This window comes from Wyeomyia smithii, chromosome 3 (genome assembly GCF_029784165.1).
Source record: "Wyeomyia smithii strain HCP4-BCI-WySm-NY-G18 chromosome 3, ASM2978416v1, whole genome shotgun sequence".
NCBI lineage: Eukaryota > Metazoa > Arthropoda > Insecta > Diptera > Culicidae > Wyeomyia > Wyeomyia smithii.
In genome coordinates this window covers 204,065,120-204,082,681 of record NC_073696.1, presented here as the reverse complement: position 1 = coordinate 204,082,681, position 17,562 = coordinate 204,065,120, and the positions used below count along the sequence as shown (strand labels likewise).

Below are 17,562 nucleotides of genomic sequence, written 5' to 3'. Positions count from 1 at the left end.
TTATGTTTGCTTGCCTAGCAATTCGCAACCGTTGCTGGACCGTTGGACAAACAAACGACACTTTTTTCTCGATTCGCTACTGCGCTCGCTGCTGCTTGCTACACAAGCCAGAAATGCAAATGCGTGCGACTGTGTGATACGGGACTTACCTCTTGCGATTGCTGAGCGGAATTTTTAGCAGCCTTTCTCTCCTTCTTCTTGGTTCCACCTGCCTTCTGCAGCGCCGAAAGCTCCTTCCGCAGAAGGGCAGTGTTTCGGTCTTTGGATTTCAGCTCCTCCAGCTGTTTTACAGTACGGTCAGAGTCCGGCAAAGAAAAAAAAATAAAAAAAAAGATATATAATCAAATTTGGTCTATTCGTTCGACTATTCTGTTGCACATCATTTCTCGCGACAATATCAGTGGGTCAGTGCTATCCAATCACGATTTGACGACGCTTCGTCGAACAGGTGCTAAAAACAGTTGACACGATTGGATTGTAGCGGATCGTTTGTTATATAACCAGTGGGACGGTGTGCGAAAGGCTAGTAAAAATGCGTGACCTGGTTTTGAAACTGACTCTAGTTTCCGTTGCAAAGTTACACAAATGCGATCTATATTCAATTTTAGAATATTATTTATTGGTTATATTATTAGTGATTTTTGACGAAAAACTACGTCTTTGCTTTCTATATTGGAATATATTCTGTAAAATCGAAAATGAAACCCACACGAAGTTCAGTATTTGATCTTAGTTAAAAAAAACAGAACAATTTTAACATACTAGTTATCATTCCTGCTTCCCTGTTAAATAGAAAAAAATGAAATCACGCACGTACACGTTATGCACGTACGACAGAATATTCACGCCCTAGCAGATCAACTAACATTTTGACGTTGGACTAACGTCTATATCGAAGTTAGGCTCCTGAATTTGAAAATCTCGTAATTCAACCAGGGAAAACCAGGGAAAAGTGGTCAGGTTTTGAGCGTTTATATATCAGCCATTTCTTTTCAGAATTTCGAGGTTTTGGCATCAACCGATCAGAAATTCTTTTACGGTTGAATTTATGTAACAAAAATAACCTTTTGTTCGAGATACACTATTGAAAAATTGATAAATCACATCGATTGTCTGAATCATACCGAGCAACCAATCACTACCTCTCATCACAAGCACAGTCGACACTAACGGATACAACCGATCTGACTTTGTAAACAGTCTGCAGCTTTCAACCAATAACGAGCTCGCTTTCGGCAGCTGCAACAGGTGTTTCAACACCGTTTTAAAATGCTTCTTTTATCATTACCACTGAACAGATTCTAAACACCAATGGCTTGATTGATAGGGGAAATATTGCGCAAGATTGTCATATAATAATTTAAATATGTTTTCGATACTAAACTAGATAAAAGTTGTGTTAAAAGTCGTGCACATTCAACCAATCACAAGCTCGCTTGTCCTTTGCTCGCGGATGGATTCAGTGATGGCATGAACTCGTGCAATGTTGAACTGAGTAACACTTTTTCAGATTTGAATCCTACTTGAATCTGCTTCCTCTCGATAGTTTGAGTTTTTTGCACCGCACACTTTGATCGATTGAGTTTAAATGCGTGCAATGCATGCAGTGCACGATGTATCCAGCGATGCAGGCGATGATGTAACGCGATGAGTTTTGTTTTTAGATCGTATTTATGCTTTCAAAGGACAATGCAACAAACTGTTGCAGCAGACGCGGCGCGCGAATTTCATCGCATTTCAATTTTTATGCAATTGTTGTTATGCAGGATTGAAACTCAAATGCACTGTTAGTAGGGTTTACGTGCAAACCGAAAATAAATGTGCAAGCAAGTTTTAAAACTCACTTGGATACGAGGGCAAAGTCACACTGCCTACTCTGGATGGATTTTTGCTTTTGGCTATATAATAGCCTGCGTCGTCTCATAGCAGTCATCAGTTAACAAGTGGAAGGCCACTAGAACGGTCCTGAATAATCAGCAGCGGTGGCTGATTCCAGTGGCGAAACTGAGCTGCAGCAGAACCAGAGCGGTGGTATCTGGCAGCAGCGGCGGAGGTAGTGGGCAGCTGCATTTCTTCATTTAGTTCGGTTCCCCTTCGATCTGAGTTGGACCCCACCAATTCAATTCAGATATCGTTGGGTGAAAACAGCCAGAAACTGCACGAGCCAGCACCGCCACTAGGAAAGCTACCGCCATTTAGTGTGTGTGCAGTGTGCACATATAGCGTATGTGCATCTGCATTGCTATGACATTTGCGATGATAGGGATGGCGCTGTTGCGTGTGTATGGCTAGCTATAGCGTGTGTAAGACATTAGCATGTGTAGCATATTATGGCTATTGCGTGTATATCTTCAGCGTGTGTACAGATAGTTATAGCGTGTGTGTGGATAGCTGCTGCGTGTGTAATGATTAGTTATAGCGTATGTATGGATGGAGATAGCATGTGTGTATAAAAAACTATAACTACAGCGTGTGTATGAATAGTTTAACCGTGTGTATAAATAGTTATAGCATGTGTGTGGATAACTATAGCGGGTGTTTATCAAAGATTATTATTGTTATAAGAAATATTAAAACGTCTTAACGAACACGGTTGTGAATTTGATTTTACAGCAGCGATTTTAACTTCTTCAGCCAGTCTTTATTGGTCGAGGAAAAATTACTGCCTATGAATGAACACTTATTTACTAGAAATTTCATTTAGATCAATACAGGTTCTTTTTAGTATCATAAATTATTGATAAAAAAAGTTGCAAGTTTTCTTAATGAGCATTCATTAAATTTTCGTTTTTGTTTCTCGGTGCGCGGTTTTGATTTTGACTCTCGCACACAGAAAAAGAAACTTGTCGCTATCGTGAAAAATAACAAAACAATTAGAAATGCTCTAAATCACAATTGAATAAGTTAAGCTATTTTCCTGTCACTCACCAAAACCTTGATAACAACTACCGAAAAACGTGTAAATGAGCTCTTGCTATATTAAGTTATTGAAATAAACCTATTTTTTTTAAATACATGCTACCCTAACATGAGTTCTATCGATTTAATGTCAAACAATTTTTAAATTTAAAATTTTCGTTTGAATCGTTCTGGGCTCCAATTTCAGATAGTTTCGTTAAGTTTGCTTTTTGCTTAGATAGGAAAATTTTACCAATTCGCTCTATTAAATGATTGTCTTAATAGTGCAGCTACGAACAAAGGTTTGATTCGAATATGTATGAAATGACAGCGATTAAATAAAAGGTATCCATTCTTTTAGTATATATTATTATTTATAACGTTTCAACGTCTCAGCGTTCAGAAATGCACTGTTAGATAAAATTGCAGCAAATACTAGAGTTGCAATTCACTCTATTATTTGTTTAATGGAATATAAGAATACCGTAGTCCAACGTCATGCGGTCGTGTCTTGAATGCCACCCTCCTACTTTTATTTCCTAAATAAACTCACATGAAACTGATATCTTGAAGGAAAGCGACGAATTTTAACTTTTTGGGAATTTCATCACGACTGCTTTTTCAAAAGATGCTTTTCATGAATGGTATTACGAATTTTAATATAATGTACTTTTGTATGAATTGATAAATTTATGTCGAAATTTTGTGACGATAGGATGAAACAATAAAAAAAATCATTTGAATTGCTCTTACATGCAGAGGATAGGGATTGATCGAAGCTATTACATTTCTTTGCCCTACAGAAAGAAAATATATTACCACAAAATAGCTACACATAATAGCTATAATAGCTATTTGCATAAAAAGAAAAAACAACAATTATCAAAAGCCGAACGAATTCGGAGTTTTTTGTGTCAATGTCAGCACATTCTCGATGAAGTTTAGTAACTTGTAGAAATTTGTTGCAAACCTGAAAGTTTTATTATCTCCTTTGGCGAAATTTCCAAAATTTCTGCCGAAAACTTTTAAAAAGGTTTGTTAAATTTTTAAGTTGCTAAAGTCTACAATCAGGTGCGTAGGAATAGGACTGGTTCCTACGTTTTAAGACTGGTGAAGTATTTCGCAAAGTTGTAAGTATTTTTATGTAGAAAAAGTTTGCTGAGGAATTTCTCCCTCCCTTGTTGCTTCTCCCTTGTTGCTTCATCTCGTGGTTTTAAACTATCAATTCGTCTTGAAAAAAAAAACTTAAAAATCATCTCTTCAAACGCACATTCCATGCCAAAGTATAGACCCACTGAGCAGCAGTTGATCCTCAGTCAGGCAACAGAGGCGTGAGAATCCGCCCCGAGCCAAACTTAGCATGCACATCGCACACATTCATTCGTTCACTACTGGCTACACAGCGAAGGGCATCATTTTTTATCCAACAGCCGCCAGAAAGTAAAAGAATACCCCGCAGCAAAATTTGTATTCCAATGGTGAAGACAACGCCATCACAATCATCCGTCCAGGCAGCGTGCGTTTGAATCCTTCCATTCATCTCTGTCCGATGGTCATCAGACTGAAAGTATGAATTTACAGGTATGGTTTTTTTTTGTCTTTCATATGAACTTGGAACAAAACTGCTTAGGCAGCGTTTTAAATTGTAATTAGAAGGTTCCCGCTTATTACATGATTCAGAACTCAGTCTCGCATATTGGCGAGTAAAATAAGTATTAAACTTGCGATCAACAAACTAGTGAAGAACAAAACTACCATGCTAGATATAAAAATTTACTTATGATACAACCTGGAAAAAATTACAAATTCCCTCAACGTACCATCAAAGAGATTCTAAGAATCGGAAACCTCCAAGCAATTTTAGTCGTGACTCATCGATCTCGAAATTTCAACAGCACCACCAAAGAATAATATCAGAAGAAGAGTTTCTGCGGTCACTACAACCGCACAGGTGGTCTTTCAACACTGCCCAATGAATGTGACGACGCCGTTTAAAACCACAAAAGATGTCCCACATTCGCAGCGGGACTAATCGGTACAACTTACCAGTCTTTGGATCTCGCTTTTGGCAGATTTGGTCAGTTGAGTCAGCCGTAGTTCATACAGGTCCCTTTGCACTCGCATGTCCGACGCTTTCCGCCTTTCAGCCTCCGAGGAAATCTACGCCGGGAGAAGGAAGATGCAAAAAAAAATTCACCATAAGAAAATGAGAAACGGAATTTATGACAACGAAAAAGATGTTCGACTGGGCGGCGAGGAAACAATGAACAATGCAATAAGCAGTGCCGAATCCATAAAAAAGCATCGTCTGGTACGCGCTATGCTAATCCGGGGGCTTTTCTCGCCTGGTTAGTTAGGAAATGCATCCAAACAAAAGTGGTTCGGTATAAACGGTAGGAAGCAGATATAAAAGCATACAACATTTTACGCTTAATCGCGATCGACACGAAAACATCGCAAAGATTTGAACAAGTGATTTGCAATCGGTTCTCAGTACAAATAGCAATTGTTGCTCAAGATATGCGTTCGGGTAAAATGATTGGAGGAAATCTTTCACAATAAAAGCATTACACGCTAGCACGAATCGATTCAAGAGCATTTCAATAAACAGATGGGAACATTTTTACGCGTTATTTTGACGTTGGACTACGTCTAACCGCACTATATCGAGATACATTCTGCGGAAACTAGAACCAAGGTGAAACGTTCGAATGAAAGATTTCAAACGGTAATACTGATGAAACCACATGATAGATTACAATAATCAATATGTCGTTGGATTGATAAAATGATGGACAATTTTGTGATTTCCCAGTTATCATTATCATTTCATTGTTAAACAGTGAAAATTTCATAAAAGTTTCAAGGTCGAATTTTCACGAACAATGTACCAATCACATGGGAGCACGCCTGGCACAGATTTCATGAGTAGACACCAACTGCCTGCTGTGATATCCTGTATAGCAGTGGCAAAAAAATCTCCCCGTCCCAATAGGTCAACTAATGTTTGCTTCCATGAGCCTAGACTATTTTGATGTCTTGAAGGTGAAGCTTTTTCGGAAAGATCGTAACCACCTCCATTATCAGACAGTTTTACGTTCTGCTGTTAGAATGTTATTAAAACTGATGTCTTGAAGGAGAACATGCTGGCACAGGCAACAGTACTGCACCGAGCAATGTCTGAATAGAGCGCAGGTCACTCGTCGTCTATCAGTGCAGTAGAACTCGATATTCATTTATGTGCAGCCAAGCCAATTCCGCTGCCGCTGTCGACGCACAGTGGGGCGTGTTGGGTTAACGCGTAGAGGTAGAGGTAGATAGCAGGGTATATGAATCAGGTTCATTGTACAGATAAAATGCGTTGTTTATTTTTGAACTCTACATTCTGTTTTTCTCATGTCCATTTTAAATTCTCTGTGAATATACATTTTTGTTTAAAAATTGTAATTCTTTATCGTTATTTTTTCCACGAACTCTCTTTGCCGCTTGGTGATCGGGGAGTGAGCCATCGTTCACAAGACAAATAAATGTTGTTTAAAGTCTACTAAATCATATTCAATTTTTGTCTGCATAGAAGCTTGCCTTTTCGCGTATTGAAGAAAATTGTCTGTATCAGAATGAATGGTATTCATCAATATTAAAGAGAACATTTTTTCTTCTAAAATAGAGTGCTGCAAATAAATAATCAAAATACAGACCCCGTTCGATTTTGCCCAACATGACACGGCAGAATTTTTCTGTTGCCAAAAATGAACGGTTCTCGTCTCATGACTATGAAAAAATCATAGATATTTCCACAAATGAACTAGTTTTAGTTCCAAGTCGTTTGAGGTGTCGCTTATGAATTAAAGCTGACGACCTAGATACTTGATATTATTACCCGAGTTATTAGAAGTTTAGTACTGCTTAGATCATAATCATTATATTACTGACACATGTTGCGGTCATATTCCAGGAACCGTTTTACCGATTCCGGTCATCTGCTTCGACAACATAAAGAGCTAAAATACCCTTCTTTTGGAGGATGTGGAGCTTAAATTGGTTGAAATAATCAAGAAAACTAAGAAATTGTTAGCCTATGCTTGCTCAGGGCTAAAAGGGGGGGGGAGAAGGCTGGAATCAGATCCGATGTGAGCCTAAAGCTGCTTCGGTATCCACCACGCTTATTGTCTTTCTGCAACCAGAAACCTAAGGAGCACGAAACAACGAACGAACTTCGAACAAGGTGGAAAGCTTTGCCAGATATTCGTCTTTTTCCGCGGGCTCAAAAGCTTCAACTTTGAACACTTTTTCTATGAGACTAACTAGCGACGAGGGCTTTTACCTCTTTTTAAGTACTTTATGCCGTAATTTTTTGGGGGGTGTAAACTAGCGTAAATTTAAAAGTTTGCCATCCTACAGTTAAATTACAATCTTTTGTATTCATAGTTTTTGAAGACAATATTATGCTTAACCTAGGTTACTTGCGCTTCGTTTTGCCAGTGTAGCGATAGATTTTCTCTCCCGAACTTTTGCGAGTTGACCTCGCTGTAATTTCTCTCCGAGTTGCAGCTCCTGGGTTGGATACGGTGCTATCACTGTTCGGGTTCCCGGATTTATCTTCGCTCGTGCGCGCGCCTCAGGACAATGGCGTATTCAGGTCTCACGCCCCAACTGATGGTGGGTATTGTTGGCCCAAAATAGAATGGCCTCCTGGCATGCACTTCGATGCATTCCGTGATCCAGCCTGTGAAGTATAGGTTCTGGTGGAAAACCAGGGCAAAACATAAAAAGGCCCCCAAGGACCTTTTTCTTGTTGCACAAATAGTTATTTTTTTATCTTTTACGACACAATTTTCTTCCAATAAATAATTTTGTTTCTTCTCCACTCGTATAAAAATAATAATTAATTTTTAATTCCACTGACTCTCCCTTTTTGTTTAGGGACAATAACTTTTTTAAATACAATGACTACAAAGACTTTTAGCCTTTTTAATTTTTTCGCTTTACAATTTACACTGCTTTACACCGTTTTGAAAACTCTTTGTTCTATCAAATATTATTACGCGCGCACTTCCAATTTCGCTGGTTAATCAACGTAAAAAAAGCGCTCAACAGTTCAGCTGAGCCTTATAAGCCTTCTTGAGCTACCCAAATTGTGACGTTTTTCTCATATATACCTTGGCAACACTTTCCTAGGTCATTGGTGTTTAATGGCCCAAAACCCTTGTGGCAAAACATACCTAGGTATATCTGATCGCGGACCGACATGAGCGACCCTTCCGTCCCAGACGCAAAAGCACCAGACGTGGAGGGATATCACTCACCTATCGGGCGTTATTTCCAGGATCGTACTAAGGGGGTCTGAGTCGCAATGGCTATTTCTACGGTTGGCAAAGTCAACACATTACAATTGGAACTGATGGTTACAAAATGTAATTGGACATAATCGCTCGTTTTTGGCACATGTGTGCACAAATCGAACCGTGTCATAAGTATAACGAGCTCAAATCAAACAGAGCTTCAAAGGGAAATATAAAACTATTGTAGTCCTACGTCAACTATGCGGTCGTGTCTTGAATACCACCCTCCTACTATTTGCACTTCATTTGACTCCTACTGAAATAATTTGGGAGCTAATTTTCAGTGCCGCTCAATGGGTTTTGTTTCAAAACTAAAAATGGTTTCTTCCAGGAGATAGCCGCAATATGTCTCGTACATGAACAGTAGGGTGGCAATAGAAATCGACTTTTCGAATTTTGTTTAGAAGTAGGGCTCAATAGTTTCGTCCTCGAAAAAAGTTCCCATATTAAACTTCAGCTTAACCCTATCCCGCTCACGAGGTTTTTCATGATTTAAAAATACTTTCCGGGTCAATTTAGACAAAATACTTTGCAGGTTAGTTGAAATCACTGTAAAATATTGTATTTTGAAGAAAAAAGCGAATTTCGAAATGGTGCTCCAGAGCACCTATGAGCACAGCAGGGACTTTTTTAAAAACACGAAAAAAAATTTTTTTCTGATACTTTTTGAAGTATTTATTCAAATACTATAGAAAATAATGAAAACAACGTAGTTTTCGAAAAAAAACTTGACTGACTGACTATTTGATGATTTATTTTTTATGGAGTAAGGAATGTTCTAGGCTAGAAAATGCATCGATGAAAAGACGAATTTTGAAGAGCTTTTCATATCCGAGTTCTCCTATTTTCTTCATCTCTGAGTTGTCATGTACCTAGATTTTGGCTTGCAGCTTTTCCCAGAAATGGTAAGTTTTCGTTTTTGGTCCGCTTTCAATGCCTTTAGACCCACTTTCATTTCTTTCTTGGTCCGTTTTGCTGGTGTCTCTACTTCTGCCTCGTTTGTCTCAGAAAAAATACTTATGAACTTCATCTGGTAATGGATCTATCGCAAACAACTTCATCTTCAATGTCGCTTCCCATCTCATCAGCTTCTGATTCACCTCCTTCTAGAATCACCACGTAGTGAGAAGAACGGCGGTTTTTTTTTGTCTCAGTATGCCCAGTGGTGCTCTAAGGCACTATTTAAAAACTTATGGAACAAGGGAACAAGAACAAAAATTGTTAATTTTATGGACCGTTACACTCAATGAACAAGAGATCTACGTAAAAGTTATTTTTATTAAAAAAACGAATAATGAATGTTATAGAAAAACAGTTGCTAAAAACACATATTATTTTTTTATCGTAAAATTCGGACTTTCTTCTGTAGTTTTCTTGATAACAGTTCAAACATTGAATCAATCTGACATTTGATATGCCAAGTTGAAAGTACCTTAGAAATGCAAGATTTTGTAGAAAAAAAGAATTCAAATAATATATTTTTTGTCGAGGTATGGTCATTACAATTCTTGGTGCTCTAGAGTCACCATGAGCGGGAAAGGGTTAATCTGACTTCGGGAACACGAAAGCATTTTTTAGGTAGTTCATAAATTTTTGAATATCAAAAAAATCTGATGCCAAATGTCTTAAAAATTCATGAAACATCGAGAATTGGTGTTTTCAAAAAAAAAAAATCAGAAAACTCGATCGGGTAAAGTTTCACTTTTCGACTGAACGAACTTCTAAATGCGACGAAGACAATTTTTTTCATTACCACCCTAATGAATGGTATCAGTGGTGAATGCATGTAGCGCTTGTATATGAATACCGGGACATGTCTGGACGTGCGTAATATGTCCTAAGAAACACACCCACGCCATTGAGAATCGTGTTTAAATGAATTCTCAAAAATATATATGGTCCTATCCGCAACGCAACGCAAACTGCTCAAACGGAAGCTCTTTGTTTTCACGCAATGTGTCACAAAAAGCAGCACAAAGTGTTGTTCCGTTCTCCCTCTCTTGAAATATTTCTCACTTGGTGATATCTTTCATAGTCATTTTGTTGTGCTCTTTCTCTTTGTGCCTTTTGGTTGTCGAAATGTGTAGGTACCCTTCTCGTTGTGCCTTGACGTAAAATTAACACACTGAGCGCAATGAGTGTGCGAATGACAGCCCTCAACAAACAAACAGATGCACATACATTTACACACACACGCACTCACACTTACACACACTTATAAACCTTCAGAGATCCTTGCCTTTCCTTATCCTTCGACAGTTAATCGACTAGTTATAACTCAGGGGTCTTGTCAACAACATGTCAGGAAGCAGCAGTCCCGTCCACTAGTCTCGGAGCTACAAGCAATGGAGCAGCGGCAGCACCTAAATAAGATGGTCAAATCGATTTTCCCGGCAAATCACTACGTAGCGGTAGTGATGGACGACGAGACCTGTCTCACCCTGGATGGCAACTTCCACGAAGGAAGTGAGCACCGAGGTGAAGTTTATTTCACACAGAAAGTTCCCCAAGAAGGTGTTGCTGTCGTTGACAATCACCGAGAAAGGGATGTCAAAGTTGTCGGCTCACTATTCGAAGCGATCGTTGGAGGAGATGGAGCAGCTGAATACTCAACGTCCCCAAGTTGCGTCCCATTGAGTATTTCTGGCCAAGCCTGAAGCGTAAGATCTACTCCAACAATTTTGTTACGAAAACTGAGGAGGAATTGATAAATTAAACGACGAAAGAATTGAAAACCATGCCTACACGTATGTTTTTGTCCGCCATGGCGAATGTTACGGTTAACTGCCGGAAGGCCGCACGCAAGGACGTAAAATTTTTTTGCGAGGAAGCTAACAGGATTACCTTCCATGGGAAATTTATCGAACTCAGTTATCTGTCTTAGTTATTTTTTTTTATCACCATTCAAAAGAAGTCCATTTTTAATGCATACGTTACGCGCACTGGTCTTATTAAAACAGAAAGTGTTGCGGACAATATTTGAATGGAGTATCAAGAATCACGAATCACGAGCACATGACGAAGGTCACGAGGCTGCAATAGGCTGGACGACAGTTTGGTAAAACTGGTTCTCTTCAAGGACTCCAACGCCACCAGAAACAGAGGAGCCTCACATGCTAGGTGGCTTGACTAAGTCGAAGCGGATCTGCGAGTGTCGAGATGCCTAGGACATTGGCGACAAGTAGCCAAGGACCAAGGAAAGTGGAGAAAATTTTTTGATACGGCACGAGCCACCATGGCTTTAGGCTAAAGAATAATTATTTGGGAATCAAAGGTGGCAACTTCCGGTTTCCTGAAAACAGCGTTAATTGTCTGGATACTACCCAAATAGTAAAAAATGACCAGACACCACTCAAAAAGTGTATTTCCGTAACCAGGATGATACCAAGAGTCCGTAAATAAAAATTGCAAATATTGACTTCTGGCGTTCAGCGCAGCGCAGGTTCGCCCTCTGATCCTTGAGTTGGGTTTCGCTAGTCATCTTCTTCAAGACTTTTATGAGTACTTAGACTTATCCGTCTTGAGTATGAGGGCGTCCCCCTACTTCGCGCCGTTTTGACCTTTCTTGGTCCGCTGACCGCACCGCCATCTTGTCGCGTCGCACATTCCTGACGCTTCCTACCCTCTACAGTAATCCAAGAGTTGCCCGTCTCTATCTCGGCCGGTTTTCCGGCGGACCTTGAACCGGTTGGTGTGCTATCCCGCGGGAGTAGCACAACCAACCGTTTCTTGGTGTTCCTTGGGGACACTTCCCCAGGGGACTGCCTCGTTCGCTTAGCGACCTGCCCTATAAAGCAAACCGCTGCGAACGAGGGGGCGTCTGTCAGTACTCCTTTGGATGGCCGCTTTCTCGGCCGTCTCCATTCGAGCTACGAGTTCTTCGTGCTCTTTCCTGGCTTCAATGATGGTATTTCGAAGCAGGAAGAGGCTCTACTTCAAGTCACTAGCGATATTCCGCCTGATCGCCGAGAACTCGATTATGGCGTCTAGTTGTATGGACAACGCCGCCACTCTCGGCCGCGTGTCCATGCACTTTTCGACGGCCTTGAGTAGCAAAATACCGTTTATGTTTGGTGTGAACACGGACGAATTCGCCGTTTTCACACTTCTAGACTTCACCGCATCCGTCTTCGCCTTCTACTGCGGAGACCGCTGGATGCCACCTCGCACAAAGAGCCAAATTTGGTAGACCCTCTGCACCAGTCTCTTTTTGTTTGGATGGAATTATCTTTTGTCAATTGGCACCCCCTTCCAGCCGCTATATTTGTCCATGGTAAAGTAGACGCCTGTGTGGTCCCATAGTGACCTATGCCGAAGCAGTGAGGTCATGGCTAGGGTAGGCAGCCATAGCGCCTTATCAGCAACTATGACTCCCCGACTGGCGCAAGTCAGGAACAACCATCTGATCCTACTTCTGCCTGGTTCCCGCCAAGCAATGGATTCAGAACGTACTGAAGGTCCTGCCAGGTGTTATAAGACGGAGACCCCTGCACTGGGTATTACCTCGCCGTGGTCACGCGTCTTTAGTAAAAGAGCTCGATACAGGTGCAACTCATATACCTTTACTACGCTACCAGTTGTCATAATTGGGACCTTACTGGCATCAGTCCCAATGGTCTGAGGTGCTTCCGGGTACTTGTGGCTTTTGCGAGGAGTCGACTGTCCATAGTTTGACCTTCACCACCCCTAGGTGACCTCCCGATGCTGGTCCGGGACTGTTAGGTACTGTCAGTGGTCACACATGTATGGTGTGCCCTCGACGATCGCCACACATCGACCTGCGGTGGCATGCAGCTCTGCCAAGCGGGCAGCATCATTTGTAGGTACAACAGCCGACATTTCCTCCAATGAAAAGTTGCCTTATTTTGATAACACACAAACGTTTTGAAATACTGGTAATCAAAAAATGTGGGCCGTCAAATTTTCAGTGAGAGAACAACTTTCCACTAGAGCCAACATCTATGTACACTTCAGACCAAAACTGCGCCACATCACTATTACTGTTCTACCAGTTGAAAAACAAAGTGCTAAATAGTTTTAATTCAAAATTGTACCTCCCCTCCTCTAACCTTCAATCCCCACTAGCTCGTAGTCGGCCGCGAGAAATAAAAAAATGGCCTCCCTCTTTCTCCAGCTAACTTAGACATAATAAGAATTGTATCTGGTTCAGTAAAACATAAGATGTATCGTGCCGTGTCAAATAAACCAACTTAAACCAAACAACTTTCCACTGTATTTTAAAAGAACGCTTCATTCTCACTGTCGGGGATAGCACAGAAATGCGATCAGCATTAAACCCGATAATTAATTGTGCAACAAAGTATCTATTTGAGTATAAACTTAATACCTAATATCTTTGAGAATCAGTAGCAGTAGTGGTGGTAACAGCATCAGTGGTAGGTGCAGCGGCACTTCCTTTAGTAAAAAGTTGCCTTTGTACGATAGCGGTAGCATCAGCGGTAGGTGCATTGGCCAACACTGCCTCCAGAGAAAGCTTTGTCGTATTTTGGCAGCACACAACCTTTTTTGTAAATGCTAGCGATCAATCTGCCGCCTGTGTCTAGCTGTCAGTGTGAAAACAGCTTTCTATTGCGTTGTCCGTGTGCCTTGGGCCGATGCTATGCTACATGCGATGCAGAGCAAATTGCGTCGAAACAGTTCGGGATGTGTTTTAACGCGCCTCAGTTTCCATTGAATTCAGAATTCCCCACACAAAAAAATGTTACTATCTATTGAATTCTTTTTACATCCTATGAGGTTTATTGCTCTAAATTCAGTGAACTAAATTTGAATCATCTGGAGACGCCTAAACTGCTCACAGAAAATCACTTTTGACCAGTGGTGGGCACCGCTAAGCGAAAATTTAGCGACGCTAATCGCTAAGCCGCTAACCGGAAAATTTAGCTCGATAATCGCTAAACGCTAAACGCTAAACCCACATTAGCGGAACTTTCGCTAATCGCTAACTTTTTAATATGTAAATAGTCATATCGCTATATTTATTGCTCGTGTTTTGTAAGATTTGGACCACTTTGATTTTTTTTGGTTAAACAAACGAAACCAATTACTTTTTAAAGCTATTTACAATAAGAGGTTCACGAAACAGTATTCATATTTGGTTTTGTAAAAACAAGAATAACAAAAGTTTTTTAGCTTGCATTAAAAAAAGATACTTCTAGGAATATTTTCATGAAAATTCAATTATTATCTGAATCGAAAAAGTAGAACCAAAGTTGTCATAATTTCAAGCGCATTGCAATTTACCAAAGTTCTTGGTGTGCCGAAAATTCAATTAGACCTTGTGCTTGTTCTTCAAAATGCTCCTGTGGCTTGTACGATAACTGGAACTACATTCTAGGGTAAAAAAACTGACAAAAGTAACTTTCGCAGTAAAGTATTCATCAGTTCATCTTTGTAAGCAATTTACGTACGCCATCAGCAATTCACAGTTTTTCTAAATATTTCTATTGTCGCTTCTTTACAAAATTTAGCGAATTAGCGATTAGCGTTTCGAAGGCCAAAATTTTAGCGACGCTAACAGTTTCGCTAATCAGCTCAAAAATTAGCGAAATCTCTAAATCGCTAACTAAATTTTAGCGTCGCTAATTAGCGAATTAGCGGAATGGTGCCCACCACTGCTTTTGACCAACTTCAAACAAAGACTAAAATTATTTTACTGACGTTGAGTCCGGCCATGTACGTATACAGGTAAAGACTAACACTCACTGAAAATTCTTACAATTTGGTTAGCGAAAAAAATTCTTCAATAATGCATAATCGTAATACGCAACGGTTTGCAGGCCGAGATAATTAATTTAATCTCGATTTAGTCAATTTTCAATTGAGCAGTGAACCTGCAGCTTGGAAATGTATACTGTGGATAGCGGCGCGGCGTCATCTTTCGTTCGGCAATACACACGAATTAAGACAATCACCAGTGCCGAAATTGCAATATTCTAGGAAGAGAATCGCAGGGTTTAAGGTCAAAATACTAACATTAGCGTGCACACCAGTGCCACGTAGTAGTGAAATCCTGTACTGACTGTTCACCATCCAGAAGCCCTTAAACTTTCAAACAAGTTTGTTAAAGACCGCAACATTCTATAGATCGGAGTCGAGAGATAAGTCAAGGTTAAAATACGACAAGTTTCATGCTCACTAGCACCACGTTGCGATGTATTTCCGCACTGAACTGTTCACCACCCAGAAGACTTTGACATTCTGATCAAATTTACTGCAGCTCTTTAGGTTGTCGGAAACACGACATATTTGTCTATTTCAGGCAGGGGCCTGAAGACAAGTGATTTTACCGTAACACAATATGGCGTCGTTTGTTTACATTAATTAAGGGAGATTGACCCTCTATTGTGATGTTGGAAATTCAAGAATATTATTAAATTAAAATTAACTTCAAACTAAGATTTGGATATGGTAATAAAAAAATTATTACCGGTATTCGAACCGGTGATGTCTCCGTTATCGAGCATATCCAATTCGGTGATGCCTGCAACCATCAAACTCGGAACTGCACTCGGCAATCTCTTACGCTTGCCGTTCACTGAATAAAAATCTTGTTCGCAGAAGTGGTGAGAACAAATCCTTGGGCTTGTTTTGCTCCCAGCAGCACACAGATTTGACAGTCCGGAAATGGAGAGAATTCGACACCAACGACGATTTCTCTTGTGATCAGTGGGAAATCTTAAATATCAATCTATCAGTAAGGCTTACATGCGATTCAAGCTGTACTATTCACTTGTGTGTTGAAACTCCACATTTATTCCATGCAAAATGCATGTTACTATCACAGGACGGAATAATGCACTTCATCTTTTACTACATCACACGATAAGCGTTACAATAACGGTATATTTATTAAAAAATCGCAACAAAATTAGCGAAAGAACCCGAAACTTAAATAAACAAACTCGGAAATATGAAAATGTAACCACGGTTACCAATCTCCCCTACTCGTGATTGCGCGTGAAAAGAAACGTCAAGGAACCATTGGTTGGTTCAGCATGGCGGCGGTTTTTGTTACGCTCGCTTTATATGTAATCTGACAGCCACTTCTAGCCCCTGATTTCAGGTGATGCTAAACTTTTTAGGGGGTGTTGCAATATTCAAAGAGGTTAAATTTTACCTTACGAGTCAAATTTTGCTCATTTTACTCTTACCTGGTCAACGTACAACCATATACAATGCCGTTTTTGGAGAAAGATAAAAAATAGTACCAGAATTACAATAATTCTTATCTTCTATTAAATAAAAATAAGTTGGTGTCTGTATAACGGCGTTTCACTCGAAGTAGAATCAACGGATTTGAATGAATCTTTTTGTGTTTGTTTTGTCTTTATCTTCGACGAGTTAATGGGCCATAAAAATAACAATAATCAACTGATAAAGTTAGAAAAAAATTGAAATATATTTTCGGTTTTTCCCGCCTTTTACTCCAAGAACAACGTCATTAGATTACTATGATTGTAGACTATGACCGGTTGGCAAGCTGTTGTAGCGTCGTTATTGAGGCGTCGTAGTTGAGTAAACAAGCACCTGTTAATGGTTCACATATAAAGTGATATTCGTTTTCGCTGCCTACTACACCTTTTCTATGCAAAAGCGCTATATTGATTTTATTCAAGGGCATATACTTGATAATGTAAATCAAATTTTTTGGCTTATTTGAGCAAAGTTGCATATAATCGTTTTATTTATCTGATAAATGAAATGAAATAACAAGAATAACACTACATGTGCGATGATTTAATTTACCATTGCTCGAATCTAATCAATCTGTTCAATTTTCTCTAAAATGCACACTGACTTAGATCATTGACATTTGCTCATGCTGCAATGATTCTGTTAGCTGGTAAAAGAAACGTGTAGTTTTTGTTTCTCAAAAAACATTGATTTCTGTTCATGTTTCGTTAAAAAGGCACTATTGCATTCCTACAAATCTCTGGATTTATAATTAATTGTTGAATGTTGAATTGAAAACTATAATGTTGCGAAGTGTCAATTGCACTGTGCTTAGGCAGCAGATCTGTCTCAAAAATCAATGAAATATTAATGTCATTGAAGCGAATATTTCGAAGCTCCGTGTACCTACCAATTCACCATTAAAATTCAAACGTCTGTATGTACCTTCGCGCTCCGCAGTTGAGTGATATTCGATAATGCCCAAAGCCCTGATAACTGGTGGCATTAAACCTAAAATATGCATATTCTCGCATAAACAGCTTTATGTCACATGGTCAGGTGAAAAACAGTCGGTATCATGTATGTTTGAAAAAAAAAGATACCCGAAAAATGGTTGGCCATTAGG

General features: G+C 39.7%; 1 protein-coding gene across 3 annotated transcripts in view; it reads right to left on the bottom strand.

The window, feature by feature from the left end:
- Nucleotides 1-17,562, bottom strand: part of LOC129726830 (protein lava lamp) — a 302,877-nt gene that overhangs the window by 243,308 nt on the left and 42,007 nt on the right. For all 3 annotated transcript variants that reach the window (XM_055683970.1, XM_055683971.1, XM_055683969.1), the window contains exons 4-5: nucleotides 4,945-5,058; nucleotides 150-281 (exon numbers count right to left, since the gene is read on the bottom strand). In XM_055683970.1, coding sequence (XP_055539945.1) covers nucleotides 150-281; nucleotides 4,945-5,058 — 246 coding nt within the window. The remainder of the gene's footprint in view (nucleotides 1-149; nucleotides 282-4,944; nucleotides 5,059-17,562) is intronic.